This window comes from Chiloscyllium plagiosum, unplaced genomic scaffold, assembly GCF_037043375.1.
Source record: "Chiloscyllium plagiosum isolate Xiang-an unplaced genomic scaffold, Cpla_swu_hap1 HiC_scaffold_22, whole genome shotgun sequence".
Lineage (NCBI taxonomy): Eukaryota > Metazoa > Chordata > Chondrichthyes > Orectolobiformes > Hemiscylliidae > Chiloscyllium > Chiloscyllium plagiosum.
This window is the reverse complement of record NW_028270160.1, coordinates 10,006,675-10,027,957: the sequence shown is the minus strand read 5'-3', so window position 1 is coordinate 10,027,957 and position 21,283 is coordinate 10,006,675. Positions and strand designations below refer to the sequence as shown.

Genomic DNA, 21,283 nt, shown 5'->3' with positions numbered 1-21,283 from the left:
CAAACAGGAAGAGTCTTCCCCCTCCAACCCCCAACCTCAAATCACAGCCCTCGACTCCCACTCCCTCCTTTGCCCTCACCAGCCTTCACCTGACCACACCTGGCTGTGGGTGGTAATGCTGAGTGGCTGCCATTGTGGGAGCAAGTTGGCTTCACCACCTGAAAGGGAAAATGTGACTCGGGCTGAGCCCAACTCACACTGCTTGCCCAGCCAAATCCCATCCCCACATCGTTGGTGGTCCCTTTGAGGAGAGGCTCAAGGCATGAGTTGCCCAGGCTCTTCCTAACCAAGCGGAATGTGCGGTTGGAAGAAATAGAGCAAAAATGAAGAAATTGATTTACAGCGCCACACACACCCACCTCAGCTTAGCTCTCCTCAGTTCTCAGAGAATCCACTTGATGTGTCTCATACCACAAAATGCTGCAGTGTCTTTACCTTAGGAAAATATTTTTTGAATGTTATACTCGCTGTACCTTGCTCTGGTTGTGCATTTTTCTTTTGTGTGACTTGCAGCAATTTATAGGTCTGGAAATCGATGGGGCTGGCCCTTTCTTTTAAGCTAGCAACTGATCCTCCATTACAAACACAGAATGCTGGAGAAACTCAGCAGGTCTGGTGGCATCCAAGAGAAATAGAGTTAACGTCTTGAGTTGGGTGTGACTCTTCTTCAGAACTGGACAGGAGATGTTAACTGTGTTTCTCTCTGCACAGATGCTGCCAGGCCTTGCTTAATTTCTCTAGTATTCTCTATGTTTGTTTGAGATTTCCAGCATCTCCAGTATTTTACCTTTAATCTTCCATTACAGCAATCGGGAAACAAATGCTCATTCTATGCTGTGTTGGCTTCAGGGCCCACTCCCGCAAGTTGCCTTAGCTCCTTTGTACATTTTAATAAGAAGTTGAACTCCCACTCTGTAATATTGGATTGCCTTCTGCAGCCAGTGCTGTTACTGCCTTGGCTTGCAGCTGCCCTTCGGTCTTCATTCTAGGCTTACCCGAAAGCTGCTGAAGCAATGGTTCAATTTTTCAGTCTCCTCTTCAGCACACAGGGGGAACCTTATTCAGTTTCTTTGGGTCAGTGGTCCAATAATGACAAAGCTGTGGCTCCATATCATGAGCATCTGTGTGGACTAAGCACGACCTGAGTGCGCACAATATCTCAGCCATTTTGTTGTCAGTAGCTTGGTTTCAGTAGCAACCTGTGTTCATAGCTCACCTGCGCTTTTGCTTTAGACTCTGGTTAGGACACCTCCATTCGAAAGTGTTGAAGATGCTGCCAATTAGATGAGAATCCTTTTAAAAATATTTGAATGGACGCTTTTAGAATCACAAAATCCCTACTGTGTGGATGCAGGCCATTTGGCCCATCAAGTTTGAACCAACCCGAAGACTGCCCACCGAGACCCACTATCCTATCCCTGTAACCCCGTGTTTCCTGTGGTCAATCCACCCAACCTGCACATCTTTGGACTGTGAAAGGAAACCGGAGCACATGGAGGAAACCCAGGCAGACATAGCGCGAAAGTGCAAACTCTACACCGACAGGGTGGATTTGAACCTCTGCGGAAAAAGTTATCCCTCAGATCCTTTTTAAACTTTTCTCTTCTCGCCCTAAACCTGTCCCTCTAGTTTTGGACTCCCCCATCTTAGGGTAAAGACCTTGACTATTCACCCTATCCATGCCTCTCATGATTTTATACATCTCTGTAAGGTCACCCCCTCAGCCTCCAATGCTCCAGGGAAGAAAGCCTCAGCCCATCCAGCCTCTTCCTATAGCTGAAACCCTTCAACCCTGACAACATTGTAAATCTTTTATGCACCTTTTCAGGTTTAACAAGGTATAGAAGGGCAAATAGAATTTCATGCTAGCACGTGGGACTAGGTCGGATTGGGATGACTGGTCAGTATGGACGGGTTGGAGTAAAGAATCTTTTTCCAGGCTCTATGACTCTATGAATCTATAAATCAGAATGATGCATTGCTTGCAGAGGAACTTGCAAGTTGATGGTGGTCCAATTCTACCTGCCCCTCCGTTTGAATCTCCGAGTTCCATGCAAGGCAGTGGATCAGTATTCCAAAAGTGGCCTTACTAATATCCTGTACACAGCTGTAATGTGATATCCCAACTCCTATACTCAATGTTATGACCAATGAAGGCAAGTGTGCCAAACACCTTCCTCACCATCCTGCCTGCCTGTAACTCCACTTTCAAGGAACTATGCACCTGCACCCCTAGGTTTCTTTGTTCAGGCAACACTCCCCAGAGCCCTACCATTGACTGTATAAGTCCTGCCCTGGTTTGCCTTACCAAAATTCAACACCTCACATTAATCTAAATTAAACTCCTTCTGCCACTCATCTGCCCATTGTCTCATCTGATCATGGTCCTGTTGTATTTGGAGATAATCTTTTTCACTATCCACTACATCACCAATTTTGGAATGATCTGCAGCTAACCAGCCATACATCCTATGTACACATTCAAATCATTATATTGCTATTCCTTCCCTGTTGCTAGGTTAAAATCTTGAAACTTCCTTTCTAACAGCACTGTCAATATACCTACACCACAGGGACAGCAGCAGTCAATGAATACTCAACTCCACCTTCTCAAGGGCAACTAGAGATGGGCAATAACAGCTGGCCCAGTGGTGATGCCCATATCCCATGAAAGTAATAAAATAAAATAGGGGTCCCTGACAGAGAGAGAGAGAGGTGCTCCTGCTTTAATAGGGGTCTTTGACAAAGAGAGAGGGAGAGAGAATGAGAATGTATGGCAAAAAGTCATCTTAATTTCACCTTAACTTTAAGACTGCACCTTCTCATTCTTGATATCCCCCAGTTTCAGGGACATGGCAAAATTATGGTACTTGATTTTGTTAAATCCATGATGGGAGGAACACTTTGTATGTAAACACACTATTCCATTTGTTTCACAATTAGTATAAAAACGTTCATCCAATCATCAAAATAATAAAAAAAAAGAGCTGCGGATGCTGGAGATCAGAAACAAAAACCAAAATAGTTGGAGAAACTCAACAGGTCTGGCAGCATCTGTGGAGAGAAAGCAGAGTTAACATTTCATACCTAGTGATCCATTTTCAGAATCAAAACGGTCAATTGATTCCCTTTTATCCTACAATCCAGAATAAAAGGGAATTTCACCATTTCCTTTAATTCACTTCAAAATAATCCACTTGCTGTAACAAAAAACTTATTCTTAAAACAAGTGGCAAACACTGGTTAACATCAAACCTATAATCCAGAATTATAACTATATCCCCATAACTTCAAACAGATACGTTCACGTGACACTAACTCTCCAGGGTGGTACAGTTGGTGAAGGGTCTGAAAAAAAATAATTTGATGATTTCTCATAGTCCACAGATATCTTGTTGATGAAATTGAATTGCTGACAAGCCATAAGCCGATGGATGATCTTCAGTTCAGGTCGAAATCAAGCTGGATCCTTGTCTTTGAAGGTGATGACAGTTTATATTTTCAGGGTTTGTAAGTTAGTCAAAAATGCTGATATTTGAAAACTTTATCAGTTTCCCAAAAACTTCTATTGATAGAGGGAAAGAAATAGACTTGCAGCTTCCGAGGTTTCCTTCCTTACTGACCACCTAATTCTTTGAAAACAAAAATCAAGTCCAATAAACATTGCTGGACTCGCATAATTTTTTCTACAGCTTGGTTTTCCGCGTTAGGGGCCATAAACCCCATCTCTTATCTCCCTAAAAGATTTGCTTGCCTTTTTCTCCAAAGTCATTTATCTTTCTGTTTAAATTATCACACGCATTAAGCTGTTGACCTCACTTTTCAAGAAACCATATGATTAACATTCTTTTCAATCCAGAAAATGTCCAAGCATTTCCATATCTTCTAGTTTTTAGCATAAAAATAAAATCATGATCTTCTGTGGGCTGTGTCCCAACTGTTGGCATGATTGGAAGAAAGACCATTTTAGGCAATGTTTGTGTTTTATCCTTCTGGCAATACACAGGAAAGGAGGTTAGGAACCAACTACATCTCTGGTGTTAGTGTGTTAGTGTTTGAGAGAGCAGGCATGCTAGGTTGTTAGTATTCTAGCTTGTGGTTCCATTGTGATAGAGTGTACTGAGATTGGACCATCAGACATTGTTGCATGTGCAGGTAAAAGGAATAAAATCTTTCTGATTGTTGAAAACAGCTCATTAGCAAAGATGCTTTTGAGGGAAACTGGACAGACTCCTTTCTCTATAGTCCCAGATTAATGAGTTCGACACATGCTGCGATCTTGAATGTTTCTTCCTGCGACTCCTTGCCCACATTTTCAACCAAGACATCTGCCCACCTACCGAGGATCCCTTCTCCCGCCTTCAACATGCACCAATAATCTGGACACCCCATGCCGGCCTGTTATCCGGCCTTGACCTCTTCATTTCAAACTGCCGCCGTGACATTGACCGCCTCAACCACTCCAACCTCCCATCCTCACAACGCACAGCCCTCCACTCCAACCCCAACCTCACCATCAAACCCACACACACGAAAGGGAGCAGTAGTAGTGTGGCTCACCGATCTCTACACAGCTGAAGCTAGACACCAACTCACAGGCACCTCCTCCTACTGCCCCCTCGATCACGATCTCACCTCCCATCACCAAACCATCGTCTCCTAGACCATCTACAACCTCATCATCTCTGGGGATCTCCCATGCAGAACCTCCAACCTCATTGTCCTTGACCCTGCACTGCCTGATTCTACCTCCTTCCTAAGATTCAAAAACCTGGTCGACCCATTGTCTCAGCCTGCACCTGTTCTACCGAACTCATCTCTTCCTACCACGACACTGTCCTGTCCTCCTTAGTCCAGGAACTCTCCACCTACATTCATGACAGCATCTATGCCCTTCACCTCCTCAAACATTTTCATTTCACTGGCCCCCAATGCCTCATCTTCACTATAAACATCCAGTTGCTGTACACATCGATCCATCACGACAAAGCTCTCTGTTTCTTGCTCTCACGCCATCCCAACCAATACCCTTACACTGATACCCTCATCCACCTGGCTGAAGTGGTCCTCACACTCAACAACTTCTCCTTCCAATTCTCCCACTTCCTCCAAACTAAAGGGGTAGCCATGGGCACCCGTATGGGACCCAGCTATGCCTGACAGTTTTTCGGATATGTGGAACAGTCCAGCTTCCGCTGTTTCACTGGCACCACACCCCCACCTCTCCCTCCGCTACATCGATGACTGTATCAGTGCCGCCTCGTGCTCCCACGAAGAGGTTGAACAGTTCATCAACTTTACCAACACCTTCCACCCTGACCTCAAATTCACCTGGACCATCTCGGAAACCACCCTCATCTTCCCGGACCTCTCCATCACCATCTCTGGTGACTGACGAACCACAGATATATACTATAAGCCCACTAACTCCCAGAGCTACCTAGACTACACCCCCTCCCACCCTACCTCCTGTAAAAATGCCATCCCTTATTCCCCATTCCTCTGCCTTCGCCGCATCTGTTCCCAGGGTGACCAATTCCATCTCAGAAAGTTCCAGATGACCTCCTCCTTCTGTGATCACAACTTCCCTTCCCACATGGTTGACGATGCCCTCCACTTCACACATCACCACCCTTGAAGCCCAACCCTCTAACGCAACAAGGACAGAACCCACCTAGTCCTCACCTTCCACCCCACCAACCTCCTCATATAATGCATCATCCTCCGCCACTTCTGCCACCTCCAAACGGACCCCACCACCTAAAAGACCATTCCCTCTGTGGCTCCCTCATCAGGTCCACACCCCCACCAGCCCACACCCTACTCCTGGCATCTCTCCCTGCCACCACGGGAAGTGCAAAACCTGCACCCACACCACTTCCCTTACCTCCATCCAAGGCCCCAAGGGATCCTTCCACATCCATCAGAAATTTACCTGTATCTCTACTAATGAGATCTACTGCATCCATTGCACCTAGTGTGGTCTCCTCTACATCAGGATCTTGCAAATCATTTCAGAGAACATCTTTGGGACACCCACACCCACCAACCCCACTGCCCTGTGGCTGAGCACTTCAAGTCCCCCCCTCACTCCATCAAGGACATACAGGTCCTGGGCCTCTTCCACCACCAAACCATTATCATCTGATGCCTGGAGGAGGAACACCTCATATTCTGCCTTGGGACCTTGCAACCACACGGAATAAATGTGAATTTCAACAGCTTCCTCATTTCCACTCCCCCCACATTATCCCAGTCCCAAGCCTCCAACTCGGCACCGCCCTCCAGACCCATCCATCACTGTCCCTCTGACCTATAAGACCATAAGACATAGGAGCGGAAGTAAGGCCATTCAGCCCATCGAGTCCACTCCGCCATTCAATCATGGCTGATGGACATTTCAACTCCACTTATCCGCATTCTCCCCGTAGCCCTTAATTCCTTGTGACATCAAGAATTTATCAATTTCTGCCTTGAAGACATTTAACGTCCCAGCCTCCATTGCACTCTGTGGCAATGAATTCCACAGGCCCACCACTCTCTGGCTGAAGAAATGTCTTCGCATTTCTGTTCTGAATTTACCCCCTCTAATTCTAAGGCTGTGTCCACGGGTCTTAGTCTCCTCACCTAACGGAAACAATTTCCTAGCGTCCACCCTCTCCAAGCCATGTATTATCTTGTAAGTTTCTATTAGATCTCCCCTTAATCTTCTAAACTCCAATGAATACAATAAACTCCAATGAATACTTATCACCTCCCTCACCTTCATTCACCTATCACTTTCTAGAACATAGAACATTACAGCGCAGTACAGGCCCTTCGGCCCTCGATGTTGCGCCGACCTGTCATACCAATCTGAAGTCCATCTAACCTACACTATTCCATGTACGTCCATGTTCTCAGCTACCTTCCCCCCCACCCCTCCTCCATTTATCTCTCATCCCTGACCCACAAGCCTCATTCCTGATGATGGACTTATGACCGAAATGTCGACTCTCCTGCCCCTCGGATGCTGCCTGACCTGCTGTGCTTTTCCAGCACCTCACTCTCGACTCTGATCTCCAGCATCTGCAGCCCTCACTTTCTCCTGGACTCCTTTCAGTTCATTGCAGAACCAAGGTTCTTCAAACAACTACTCAACTTCCAAGATCAGCACCACCTTAAAAGCCAGAATGTTTCACAACTACGCAGCACGGAGAAGTCATAAATTGATTGGTGTTTTGTTTTTACTTTTTCCACTTAATTTTCACTTCTAATTTGTATGTACGTGTTGGATTTTCTTTTTCTTTTCTTATATTTTGGTTGCTAATATACTCTTTCTTAACTGAAGCTTCAGTCCTGATGAAGGGTCTTTCCCCGAAACGTCGATTTTCCTGCTCCTTAGATGCTGCCTGACCTGCTGTGCTTTTCCAGCACTATTCTAATCTTAACTGAACAAAGTCTGGTTATATTGACTCACCTTAAAATATTTGGAATTGGGAAAAATATCCACAGGGGAAAGATCCTTTTGAAAAAATCTTCATGTGACTAACTAAGGGGGAAGGGTTATGTAAGTGGGGCAGGGACGGTGTTCATACATCTACCATGGGAATATGTGATGGTGCTGTCACTTTCAGAGGTTATTTTGTCCTTTCTCCTTTTGAAGAAAGGTTGTAAGGCGGCAGTAGTGAGCTGTCTCTAAGAAAGTAAACAATTGATAAGGCTTTGGAGACTTCTTTAAAGTTGGAACAATGGAAGCAGACTGGGTGTGGCCAGCTCTCTCAAACCAGGCTTCCTAGTCTTTTTTTAGTTTTTAGGTTTTTATTGGAGTCTCAAAAGAGTTGGGAGCTTCAGTGAATGTCTCCTAGCGGCTACTTTCTCTGAATTTTCTCTCAACGTTTTTTTCCTCCTTAATTGGAAAACTGCATGTGAGAATCTGTGTCTGAATTTGCCTTTTTGCCAAGGGGTATGTTTATGGGATGTTACCATATTGGAACAGTTAATTAGTAATGGGTACTGTATCTATTATCGGTTAAGTTTTCCAATACTTAAGTTATTCTAAGTTCCTCTTTCTTTAGTTTGTATTTTAACTGTAGTTTTTTTAATTAATTGTGTTTTGTTTAATGTCGAGTAGTTTGACCAGTTGCATTGCATCTGGAAATGCCATTTCACATCTACCTTTTAAAATAAGAAAAATTAGAGTCTGGACTACCTTCTTAAAATATTTTGAGGGGGTTTGGACTGGTGCTTAAGAAAGTATAATCGTTTGGGGTTCCCCATGTGAAATTGTAATGAAAATTGTCATGACTGTGACTCAAGGATTTTGCCCTTGAGTCGGATTTGAGCCTGTAATCTTATGATTTTGAGGGTAGAGTTTACCAACTGAGTCTCAGGCTGACATGCACTGTAAGTACGACTAGTCTGTGACCTAACTCTGCATAGAACAAAGTGAGGACTGCAGATGCTGGAGACCAGAGTTGAGACTGTGGTGCTGGAAAAGCACAACAGGTCAGGCAGCGTCCAAAGAGCAGGAGGATCGACATTTCGTGCATAAGCTGTTCCTCAGGAATGGCTCCGCATACTGCTTTCAGCCCACATTCCTGCAAAAGAAAACAATATTTTTTTTTAAAAAGTCTGTCTTAATTTGGGCTTTAAAATGTTCAGTTGAATGAGGTTCAGTGTGTGATGAAGCAGGGAAGTTTTCCCACTCTGACATTAAGGTTGGTTGAATGATTAAATTAAATGTATGTTGCTGTGGTCCAATGATAACAGCTGCTTGGAGACAGTTTTAATCTCTGTCCTGTTGATGTGGGTCAGCCTGAGGAAATACAGAAGGCCTGCATTTAATAAACCTGCAATCGATAATACTGCAATTGCAAATGCAAGCATTTGTTTTATTTTTCAATATGTTGGCTCCCAATGGTCTTTAAGACAGAGGCAGGGCTGAGGGAGTAAAATAGTTATCAATATAGAAAAGATGAGTTTCAATTTTCCGAGAGTCTTTTGGGTGGTTTTCTGCAGTGATGCCCATTTCTTTGCTTAGTGTTTTATCCAGACACTTGATACAGAGCTTATTGTCAGCGTCCTTGGCACTGCTTGGTCCCATCTGTAAACAATTTAGTCTTCTGAGGTTTCTTTTCAGATCTGTATGGTGACCACATGGATTATGGGCTGGCCTTAAGAATGCAAGGCTTGCAACAGGTGCATTTAAACGTCGTATAGTGCCACTGTTCCAAGTATCTCTCACGTTGTAATTTGCCCACCTTGACTGATACCGTACGTAACAGTGGCCTATATGCAGTAGAAAATCCTAAAGTTCACTCACAGGGGTTTTGTCAAACATTTGACACAGAGCCACCTAAAGTATGAAAGATAAGTTATAAAGCACCCTTTGTAGAAAGAGAGATAGACCGTTTTAGAGAGGGAATTCAAGAGCTTATGGCATGTACCTGAAAGCAGAGCTTTCCAATAAAATTTAAAGATGCACAGAATAGAAGGGCAGATATAAACAGGAGTGTCAGATGCCTTGTTTTCAGATAAACTGCTTAATTTGAATTGTTTATTGATTTTCCCAGACCTGGATGCAAGGGTGAAATAGCATCGGTAACACCAATGCTAGACATGAGACTCTGCTAAGCGAGAGAGACAGTTTACCTCAGGGGATGAAGTTTGATGTAGGAACCATGGGAATGGTCCTGTGTGGGGAAGAGGCTTGATTCATGTGAGGTCAGGTCCAGTGACACACAAAGTTCAGGTAGTCACGATGGTCCTGAGCAAACACTTGGAACATATGAAAGCCGCAAACTTGCAAACGGTGTATGAGCAAAATGTGCCTGGCTCCTCAACTGCCTTTCCAACTGTTTTGGAACCCGTAGGTTCTCTCTGTCAAGCGTTGAAAATATTTCAGAATCCAAGATGGACACAGCAGATGTCACTGCCTTAATGGCTGAACAAGAAAATGAATTTCTTCTGAGACACTCTGGAGACAAGAGGCGAGTTACTGTCCATTACACGCTGCCTGACAGATATAAACAGGAGTGTCAGAGGTTCTGTTTACTCTGAGAACTAGATCTGAGGAAGGTGGATTAGTGTCAAGGTCTCTCCACATGTGAATAAAGAGTGACATGGTGACAGGACATCAGCCTCTGTGGAACTTTTTCAGCAATGAGCATGGTTTTCTTAATATATAATTGAAAGAATATCTGTTCAACCTATGCTTAGAAATGGATGCAGAAACAGCAAGTAATATAATATGGATTTAAATTTTTAGTGCAGCCATGTGGTCGTTTTTATCATTTGGACAAATACAATTAATGTATCTGTCTCACAATTTCTACCTTCTCATTCGATGTCCCTGGTGTCTCAGTTGTTAACATTACCACCTCTGAGACATGTGGACTACACTCAGTGCAATACTGAGGAAATGATTCACTCTCAGAAGTGTCAATTTCCAAATATAATGTTAGGCTCTTGGACAGCATGCTTTCTCAGATGGATGCAGAAGATGCAATTGTCACTGTTTGAAAAAAGAGCATTGGAGATCACCCTGCTAACCTGGTCAACATTTGTTCTCAAGTGACATCACTAAACGAAAGATTTGCATCTGCTATATGCAAATTGGATCCTGGATTCCAATTCTTCAAGTTCTTATGCATTTTTAAATGTCCTGATGTCATGAAAGACACCATCATTTTCTCTCTCCTCTTTATTACACACTGGGTGTAGACCTTGCCAAAGTCCTGGAGTTATGTTTGGGATCCTGGCAGACGAAAATCAACTCTATATTTAAGTACTTCATTTTCATTCTTTTGTATGTCAAAATGGCGCTAGAATGTGGCGACAGAGCACTTTTTACTGTATCTCTCCAGATATAAGTGACAATCGATCATTCATTCAAATGTGACTGGGCTAGCAATCTAGAACCACAGGTTAATGTTGTGGGGACATGGGTCTGAATCCCACCAAGGTAGTCGGTGAATTTGAATTCAGTAAAAACTTGGAATAAAAAGCTAGTCGAATGGTAAACTTTCTGTCTGCTGTCAATTGTCATCAAAACCTATCTGGTTCACTCAGTCCTTTGGGAGAAGGAAACCTTTATCCTTATGTGGTCTGACCTACATGTGATTCCAGATCCATGGTAATGTGGTTGACTTCTGATTTGTCCTCTGGGTAGTGAATGCTGCATATCTCCTGATTCAATTTTATATTTTAAAAAATCTTCCTGAACTTGAGATTGCTATGTTGCCAGCAGCTGCAGGAACCCCCATTATGTTTCACTTAGTTCACTCACCGATTCCTCCTACTAAAGGAGGAGAGGAGCACAAGGCTTAAGCATTGAAAAGTGAGACTCAATCTCTGATCTTTTGGCAGTAGGATGATAAAATACATGGGTTTCATCATGTGTCTGAAGTTTCAGGACACCAGCATGATGACTTCAAATGGGAGTTGACAACACTGTGGTTTACTGAATGACTGCAGAATATAGCAAACTGAAAATCGTCACAGTGGAAAGTCAAGGTTCATGCATTTTATCTGGAAATCTTATCCCACATTGTTCGATTACACTTACCTCACACTAACTGACAAAACTACCGATAAGAGAATCCTGGAGAAAGCAACCTCCGGTATTAAAGCATTAATTCATTTCATTCCAACTTTACCTTTATATCTGGATGTCAGTTGCAACTGAATGATCTTTGTTTCTGCCAGCGCTATCTAAGAACGAAACTGGCCAATAGTGCACTGAAGGTTACCATTGGCCAGAAATGGAACCATCCATCTAACTACCAGGGCTCTAAAGGCAAGTCAGAAATTCTGTGTTGAGTAGCTCACCTCCTGACTCTCCAAAGGCAGGAGTGTGATGGAACACCTGCCACATGGATGGGGGAAGCAATGTCTGTCACCCTCAAGATGCTCTGCAGCCAAACTTGCACTTCATTAGCATCCTGCAAACCAACAGTTTCTAACATCTAAATGAACAAGGGTAGCACAAGAAAAGGAACACCACTCACACACTTATTCTCCTTCAAGTCACACACAATCAGTATTCAAAACAAATTCACCATTAATGGGTTAAAGCTCTCTTTCTAACAACATGATGGGTATCTCTACACTACTTGGGACTGTCCAAGAAAACAGTTACATTCACCTTCTCAAGGACAATTGGAGACTAATAATTCATGCTGAACTTGTCTCTGATGCTTAGATACAGTCATACAGCATGGAAACAGACCTTTGGCCTAACTCGTCCAGGTTTCCCAAACTAAACTAAGGAAGAAACTGACACAAACACGCATTTCTGGACGTCACAGTAGAAAGAAAGGATAAGGGAGAATTACAAACCTGCGTATACAGAAAACCGACAAACACTGACCAAATACTCAACTACACCAGCAACCATCCCAACACACACAAACGAAGCTCTATCAGAACACTATTCCAACGAGCCACCACACACTGCAGCACAGACACAGCCTTAGAATTAGAGGGGGTCATTTCAGAACAGAAATGCGGAGACATTTCTTCAGCCAGAGAGTGGTGGGCCTGTGGAATTCATTGCCACGGAGTGCAGTGGAAGCCGGGACGCTAAATGTCTTCAAGGCCGAGATTGATAGATTCTTGTTGTCTAGAGGAATTAAGGGCTACGGGGAGAACGCTGGTAAGTGGAGCTGAAATGCGCATCAGCCATGATTGAATGGCGGAGTGGACTCGATGGGCCGAATGGCCTTACTTCCACTCCTATGTCTTATGGTCTTATAGACGAACTTCGAAAAACAGAGGAGAACCACCTATACAACGTATTCAAGAAGAACGGATACTCAAAAAACAGTGCGCAGATTCCTCAAGAACAAACCACGACAAGCAGACCAAACACAGCCAGAACCCCTAACCACCTTACCATATATCAAAGAAGTTTCAGAAATGACAGCCAGACTACTGAGACCCCTTGGAATCCTAGTAGCACACAAACCCACCAACACTCTCAAACAAAAACTAACAAACTTAAAAGACCCAGTACAACCCATGGACAAAACCAACGTCATCTACAAAATTCCATGCAAGGACTGCCTCAAATACTACGTAGGACAAACAGGAAGAAAGTTAGCCACCAGGATTCATGAACACCAGCTAGCCACAAAAAGACACGACCCTCTCTCCCTTGTAGCCCCACACACGGATGAAAAAAACCACCATTTCAACTGGGACAACACATCAATCCTGGGACAGGCTAAGCAAAGACATGCCAGAGAATTCCTAGAGGCCTGGCACTCCAACCACAACGCCATAAACAAGCACATAGATCTAGATGCCATCTATCAACCCCTCAGAACACGAACAGGAAATGACATCACCAAAAACCCCAGGAACCCCATCCAGGAGAAAGATATAAATAGAAAGCAGGAGACAACAGCTTTGCTTCACTTGGAGGTCGCCACTGATGATGTTACCTAGCCAGGTAATGAAAGGTCTAGATATCAAACCTACAGCTCAGCGAGCAAACCTACACCCTAAACCTTAACCTGAGCTACAAACCTTCACAAACCTTGCGTAAACTAATCCTATTTGCCCGCATTTGGCCCATATCCCTCTGAACCTTTACTATCCATGTACCTGTCTAAATGTCTTTAAAATATTGTGATTGTACCCACCTCTACTACTTCCACTAGCAGTTTGTTCCATACATGCACCACATTTTATATGAAAATGTTGCTCCTCAGGTCCCTTTTAAATCTTTCCCCTCTCACCTTTCCCCCCTCTCCCCTCTCTCCCTCTGGTTTTGGACTCTGCTACCCCAGGAAAAAGACTTTGACTAATCACTTTATCTATGGCCCTCATGATTTTATAAACCTCTGTAAGATGACCCCTCATCCTCCTATTCTCCAGGGAAAAAGTTGCAACCTATTCAGCCTTTCCTCATAACTCAAACCCTCCAGTCTCAATAACGTCTTGTAAATCTATTTTGCATTCTTTCCAGTTTCATAACATCCTTCCTATAGCTGGGTGACCAGAAATGTATGCAGTACTCCAAATGTGGCCTTATTGTCTTGTACAGCTGTAACACAACATTTTAACTCCTGTACTCAAAGCTCTGACACATTCTTGATGAAGGGCTTATGCCCAAAAAGTTAATTCTCCTGCTCCTCGGATGCTGCCTGACTTGCTGTGCTTTTCCAGCACCATACTTTTCAGCTCTGACTGATGAAGGCAAGCGTACCAATGTCTTCTTCACTACCCTGTGTAACTCTGGAAGAATGAATTTAAACTGAAGGGTCTGTTTCTATGCTGTATATCTCTATGACTCTATGCTTAATGCATTCACCATGCTCACATTTTCTTATATGAATAACGGTTTTAAATTTGGTTTCCTCCTCAAACTTCATGCTCTTTTGTACTTTATTATTCCTTCACACCTGTGCTGTTTGGTTCCTAGATGTTAGCATTTCCATTTTAAAATTACATTCCTGTGAACAAGAGAAAAATAATCAGTCAAGCAAAATTAACATTGATTTTCAAAGGCAATATTAGATAAAAGCTGGGACAAGAAAGTAGGTTTTAAGGAGGAGAAAGCAGTAAAGAGGCAAATAGGTTTTGGAAGGGATAGCCACCAGTGTCCATGAGTGAAGGAGACTGAGATAGATAATCAGCCAGAATCGGAGGCATTCGGCCAAAGGAGATTACAGAGAAAGAGAGTGGGACATGGGGCATTTGTATACTAGAATTAGATTTCTACATTTGAGGCATTAATGGACCTGGAGCTAACATAGGCTATGTAGCGCAGGGCTAATGGGTGAACTGAACTCAGTATGGGTTAGGATAAGGACATAGGAGTTGGGATGAGATCAGATTTAGGGAGGGTACAAGATGGGGGTGGGATTGGGTTGGGGGAGCAGGGGGTGAGTAGCACGTGATGAGTTGCAAAACTATCAGAAAGTTGCTATAAATCATTGAATTGTCTATATTAAGTAACTGACAACACTAACCTTCAAAATCAACAGCACCCCTTTATGGTCTTGATGCATCTGAGCATCCTGATCTTGAACACTCCCCACCCTCGCTAATCAATCCTGCAACTGCTGAGAGAAGCATAAATCAGGGAAAACATCTCCTGGCCAATTTACAGAGGAGGAAATAATTGGCAAATCCCTTACCCATAAAGATGATCAAACAAGGTCAATTGAACCATAGCAAACTTGAGGCACATTGCCCCAGAATCCTTTTATAGTGTGATATTAGTCATATTTGCAAACCTTTTTGAGTTTTTGTTTGTACATTTGTAGCAAATGCATATCCTATGAATGAACTGATTGTCCTGTAAAAAGTTAGGACCCTGGAGGAACATTGTGATGGTGTCACAGAGCTGCACATCACTGAATATAAATATCACAATATGCGCAGAGTTAGAACACTGTAAGAAGACTGCAACACTGCAATAATAGAATACTGTACTGTGACTAGAAGGATCTGTTTGATAAGGAGGTAAAGTTAGTCTCACTCGAAGAAACAGACAGCACATGGACAAGCACATAAGGGAGATTAATCCTAATGCAATTATAATTCAGAACCTGATATGTCAGTCGCTATCGCAGCATTAAGCCTTAGTGGAAAGTACATAGCATTACTTTGAAGCCTAAGCCTGAAAACAGTGAATCTAGCTTCTCCTTGACCAGTCTGTAAAGAACCCAAACACAGAGTGTGGCATCAAACCAAATGATATCATACTGATGAATGATGCCAAAGATCGATGATCTTCCAACAAAAGAAATGTTTTCTAATATGTAACCAAGTCCTGTGCACACCTGACCTATGTGCACTCTCCTGGTTCTTACTAACAGTGGATTCAATTAGTTTATCCATAAGGATAAGGATAGACTGGGTGATTGCTTTGCAGAACACCTATGCTCTGTCTGCAAAAAAGATCCTGAGCTTCCAGTTGCCTGCCACTTCAACACCCCACCCTGTTCCCTGGCCAACATCTCTGTCTCAGGCTTGCTGCAGTGCTCCAGCGAAGCTCAGCTTAAGCTGGAGAAACAGCACCTCATTTTCCACTTGGGGACCCTCCAGCCTTCTGGACTCCATATCGAATTCAGCAACTTAAAGCTTAGATTAAAGTTTAGATTAGATTACTTACAGTGTGGAAACAGGCCCTTCGGCCCAACAAGTCCACACCAACCCGCCGAAGCGCAACCCACCCATTCCCCTACATTTACCCCTTCACCTAACACTATGGGCAATTTAGCATAGCCAATTCACCTGACCTGCACATCTTTGGACTGTGGGAGGAAACCCGAGCACTCGGAAGAAACCCACGCAGACACGGGGAGAATGTACAAACTCCACACAGTCAGTCGCCTGAGTCGTTCTGGCCTTGATCTTTCCCATGTCCTTACCCCAACTCCCACACATCAGGTAGTCTGCTATTACACACAATCCATTGTTAGCCACTAACAATCCCCAATAACAGCCATTCACCCTCCTAACCTGATCGTTACGCACTTCTTTGTCTGTCCAACTGTTTCTCTCTCCCTCTCAGGGCTCTATTCCCACCTATCGTTTACTCCTTATGCCCTATCTTCTGCTACACTTTCCTAGCTATAATCACTTCTGAGGAAGGGACACTGGGCCCAAGATGTTAACTCTGATTTCTCTCCACAGACACTGCCAGATCTGTTGAGCTTTTCCAGTAATTTCTGTTCCTGTTTCTGCTTTACATCATCCGCAGTTCTTTCAGGTTTTATTCATCCGTGAGGTTACAGTCTAATTCCCCCTTCATTATGTTAAAGATCTCAATCAAATATTCCAGTTCTATCATCTGAAACAAAATGGCTCTCTGACTGGGTGTGGGAATGAAAGCACTTTAAGTTCCAGTAAGATTGCGATAAGTTGAATCATGGGGGCCTTCCACAAACCTGTGTTACGTGGAGCTTTAGGATAGCCACGGAGTTGCCTATGTGACATGATTCACCTACAAACACACACCATCTCATAGTAAAAACAAATACAAACACAGAGACACAGTAAATAGAGCCATCGAGCACAAAAAAAGGCCCTTCAGCCCATCAAGTCTGCACCAAGCAAAAAAAGCCATTTAACTATTCTAATCCTGTCTTCCAGCATTTGGCCTTATAGCCCTGTATACCTTGGCATTGCAAGGGGACACCTAAATATTTAAATAATATGAGAGTTTCTGCCTCCATCATCCTTATGGGAAATGAGTTCCAGATTTCCAAATCCCCAGGAAAAAATTTTGTCCTCACATTTACCCCCTAAACATCCCACCCCTTACCCTCATAATTTATGCCCCTCATAATTTTATACATCTTTATACATCTTAATCTTGTCCCCTCTCAGTCTCCTCTGCTCTAAGGAAAACAACCCCAGTGTGTCCAATCTCTCTTCATAATGGCAGTGGTTGGCACTGCTGCCTAACAGCACCAGGAACCCAAGGTTCGATTCCAGCCTCGGGCAACTGTCTGTGTGGAGTTTACACATTCTCCCCGTGTCTGCGTGGGTTTCCTCCAGTTTCCTTCCACAGTCCAAAGATGTACAGGTCAGGTGAACTGGCCATGCTAAATTGCACATAGTGTTAGGTGCAGTAGTCAGAGGGAAATGGTTCTAGGTGTGTTAGTCTTCGGAGGGTCGGTGTGAACTGGTTGGGCCGAAGGGCCTGTTTCCACACTGTAGGGAATCTGATCTAATAACGGAAACTCTCCAGTCCAGGTAACATCCTGTAAATTGTTTCTGCACGCTCTCCAATGCTACCACATCCCTCCTGTAAAGTGGATTCCAGAACTGCACGCAATACTCTAGTTGTGGCCTAAGCGATGGTTTGTACCTTTCCAGCAAAAATATGTGAAAATGTCTTTTTTTTATTAATTTCTTCACACATTATAATGGCCTAATCTTGTACTGTAAGACATCAGAGTTAGATCCGAAACTCTGTAATCTTTCTCCACTGAGAACACTGTCTTTCAACAAGAGGGTTATGGCCTACCAGATCATCAAAGTATTGAGACATCTTCTCCCTGTCTTCATGCTGCAGTGAAATCCTGGAGCATCTGTACAATCTTTGCAACTTCAGCTGGGGAAGAAGGTGCGTGAGCAGCAGCTATTGATCAGAGCTTCCAGGGTCATCAGCTTCCTTGGGCTCCTCAGTTGAGGAATGCAGCACATCTCCTTTTGTCTGGTCTGTCAGATCCTTGGTGCCATTCTGTTGTGCATTTAGCCCACGTCTCTGCATCATTCTGTCGGTGAACTGCCTGTGGGCCAGCATCTTTGGCAGGGCAACTCCCGTTTCCTGCAGATTTGGACCAAAGACGGGGTCATTCTCTGCTTGAACTGCAGAGTTTTGGAATGGGTTGGAATGTCCTTTCACAGCAAAATCTCAATGTCAAATGATGGCTTGCCCATGATTTTATGTTCGACCACAGCCTAATTCTGCTCAACGGGTAGTATGGTCAAATGACAAGTATAAATAAGTTAGATTACCCTGGTGTTAGCAATGTGGAACTATGATTTATCAGGGGCATCCTATTTTTGGATTTCCCTTTCTGATGGCAAACAGAAACTTTATCACAACAAGAGTTTGGAGTTATCTGAATTTGACTCATTGCAATTTCGCTGTAATTATCAATCGAGCACCCCCCTCTAATCTACCACTAAACTTTTTCCTGGGCCTTATGCGGAGGGAACCAAGACTGAATGCAGTTTATCAAAAATTGAGGTAATGTTTTATTTGATCTATTTTACTGAACCCTCCTTAGAACACATCCTAATGAGTATTATACCCTTGTAGCATTCTACATGAAGTTCAGAGATCTCTGTTTCACAACAAACCTTTTCCCGCTTAACAGTCTTTATTGCATGCAATAGTTTGTTTTGTTAAAGGTGATATATAAATGGAAGTTGTTGTTGTGGTATAACCACACCTGCACCTGAGAGTTACCCCTGTGTATCACACCATGTTCATCCAGGAGAGAAGGAAATCATTTTGCACAACCTTTATACTTCAGGTGTTACACCTGAGTACTTTCTTTTAGACTAACGTCACAAAGGGAATGACTAAATCATGGCAGCTGAACATAGGATTGGTAACGTCGAGGGTCTCAGGAGTGTTATAATCCTCCCAGTGTTCATTCATATACACACATTGTGTAAATATGAATGAAAGTTTCAAACAGATTCTGCCGAAATACCTCATACATCTGATGCTCTGGGATGCGATTAATGTTTGACAGTTGACTCAAAGCCAGTCCCAACTCTTCCAGCCAGCTGTCTGGTAAAGAAAAATACATAAATATGAGGTAATAGAGAGAAAGAAAGAAAATAAAAATGTGAGGAATGTTTCTGGAATCAACATTTTCTACAATCGGTTTATTATAACAGCTCTTCTGGTTAATGATGTTTTACTAGGTTGTCCCTGCTGTTGATCAGAGTACAGAGGAAAATGAACAGCTTGATAAGACAGGATGAAGACTTCCAGTCAGTCAGTTCCTTACACTTTTAATCAAATGTAGCAGTAATTCAAGGACATGCAACCAGGATATATATTTCAAGCATTGTTTCTGGTGGATTACATCTGTAGTCAGGAGGAGGACGTTTAGAGATCACAGAGTCGAGGTGTGGTCTCAGCAAGGCCCTGTACAATTGCAACAAGACACCCCGGCTCCTTAATCCTCTTGCTATGAAGACCAACATGCCATTTACCTTCTCTACCACCTGCATGCTTACTTTCAGCGACTGTTGTACAGGAGCACTCAGGTATCATTGCATATCCTCCTCTTTCAATTTATAACCACTCAGATAATACTCCTTCTTCCTGCTTTTTGCTCCCAGTGTGGATAACCTCACATTTATCCACATTATACTGCATCAGCCATGCATTTGCCCACTCATTCAGCCTGTCCAATGGACAGTAGATGGGATAAACCATTTAGGACTGAGATGAGGAGAAATGTCTTCACCCAGAGAGTGGTGACCTGTGGTATTTGTTACCACAAAAAGTAGTCAAGTGCAAAACACTGTACAATTTTAAGAAGGAGTTGGACATAGCACTCGGGGCTAAAAGAACCACAAAGGATATGAGAGAAAAGCAGGAACAGGCTATTGAGTTGGATGATCAGCAACGATTATAATGAGTGGTGGAACAGCTTTTAAAGGGCCAAACGGCCTACTCCTGCTCATATTTTCTAGGTTTCTATGAAAAGTCACTGCAGTTACAGCAGAGCAATAGGCCACTTTTGCCTCACTGTATCTGTCAAAGCTGGAGATATCCATTTCAATCCAATTCCCTGCTCAAACTGCTCATGGCCAAAAGAATCCATTAAAGGGAACATGTTGATCATGTAGAAAATGGGAAGAGGTATGTTTGAACAGTATTGCTCATTTTTAACACAATTCTACAGGATCTTCATCACATTTGATTCCACGGTAAGAGTATTTTCCACCCTTCTTTAAATGAATTCTCACTATCTGGGTCACACTGGTGAGGTTGGCATTTTACTGGCCATCCCCACCTGTGTTCAGAAATTGGCAGGAGTGAACTTTTTTTAGGCTCTGCTAGTTTGTTAAGGGGGGTACAGTGCAGCTGATGGGTCACATCAGGAGACAGCGGGAGTGAACCTTTCAGTGCAAGATGCAATTATTTAGATGCAGGATTCAGGAAAACATATTTTTACATCCAGCCAGCTCAATTTCCCTATACATATCTCATGCTGTGTGATCCTTCCCCCAGACACTGAATAATATTCCCATATAATTCCCTCTCTAGCTGATGTGTCTTGGTTTTATAAACGAACTAGTAATCCTGGCATCTTGTTGGAGTGTCTACATTCAGCCTGGAATAGAACATTGTTCAAGATCCCCCAGTAACTGAAACGTTCTGAGATGAGTCATTCTTTTCCATTCATTAAAACGCTGACTTATGCTCCAATGATGGTTCCACAAAAAACAGTCATCCTCCTGTGCATTATCCTCCAGGTCAGTCTTCACTCCTGAGATCACACCAAGAGAAGCCAACCCTGGTTACTAGGTCTAAAACATAATTAGCAGTCATTCAATAGTGATTTCTCCCAGTATCCCATCCTAAGTTCCCTATGAGATCACAGGATACCACCAGTGAAACGGGGCGAATGGCAATCACAAGCCATTTACCAGCTGCCTGCCAATCAGCAGCAACCCACCAATAATCCGGCCATTGGTAACCACACCAAAAAGCTTTTAACTTGGGAAATGGGCAGTCGGTAATCATTTTTGAAGTACAGTCATTGTCGTAATGTAGGAAAAGCAACAACCAATTCACTCAAAG

The 21,283-nt window shown here is 43.3% G+C and overlaps 1 protein-coding gene across 1 annotated transcript in view; it reads left to right on the top strand.

Annotated features, from left to right (window-relative positions):
• LOC122561326 (mitoferrin-1) overlaps nucleotides 1-21,283 on the top strand; it is a 155,956-nt gene that overhangs the window by 69,768 nt on the left and 64,905 nt on the right. Inside the window, exon 4 of the mRNA XM_087998735.1 lies at nucleotides 3,381-3,482. Within this exon, the coding sequence (XP_087854861.1) occupies nucleotides 3,381-3,482 (102 nt within the window). The remainder of the gene's footprint in view (nucleotides 1-3,380; nucleotides 3,483-21,283) is intronic.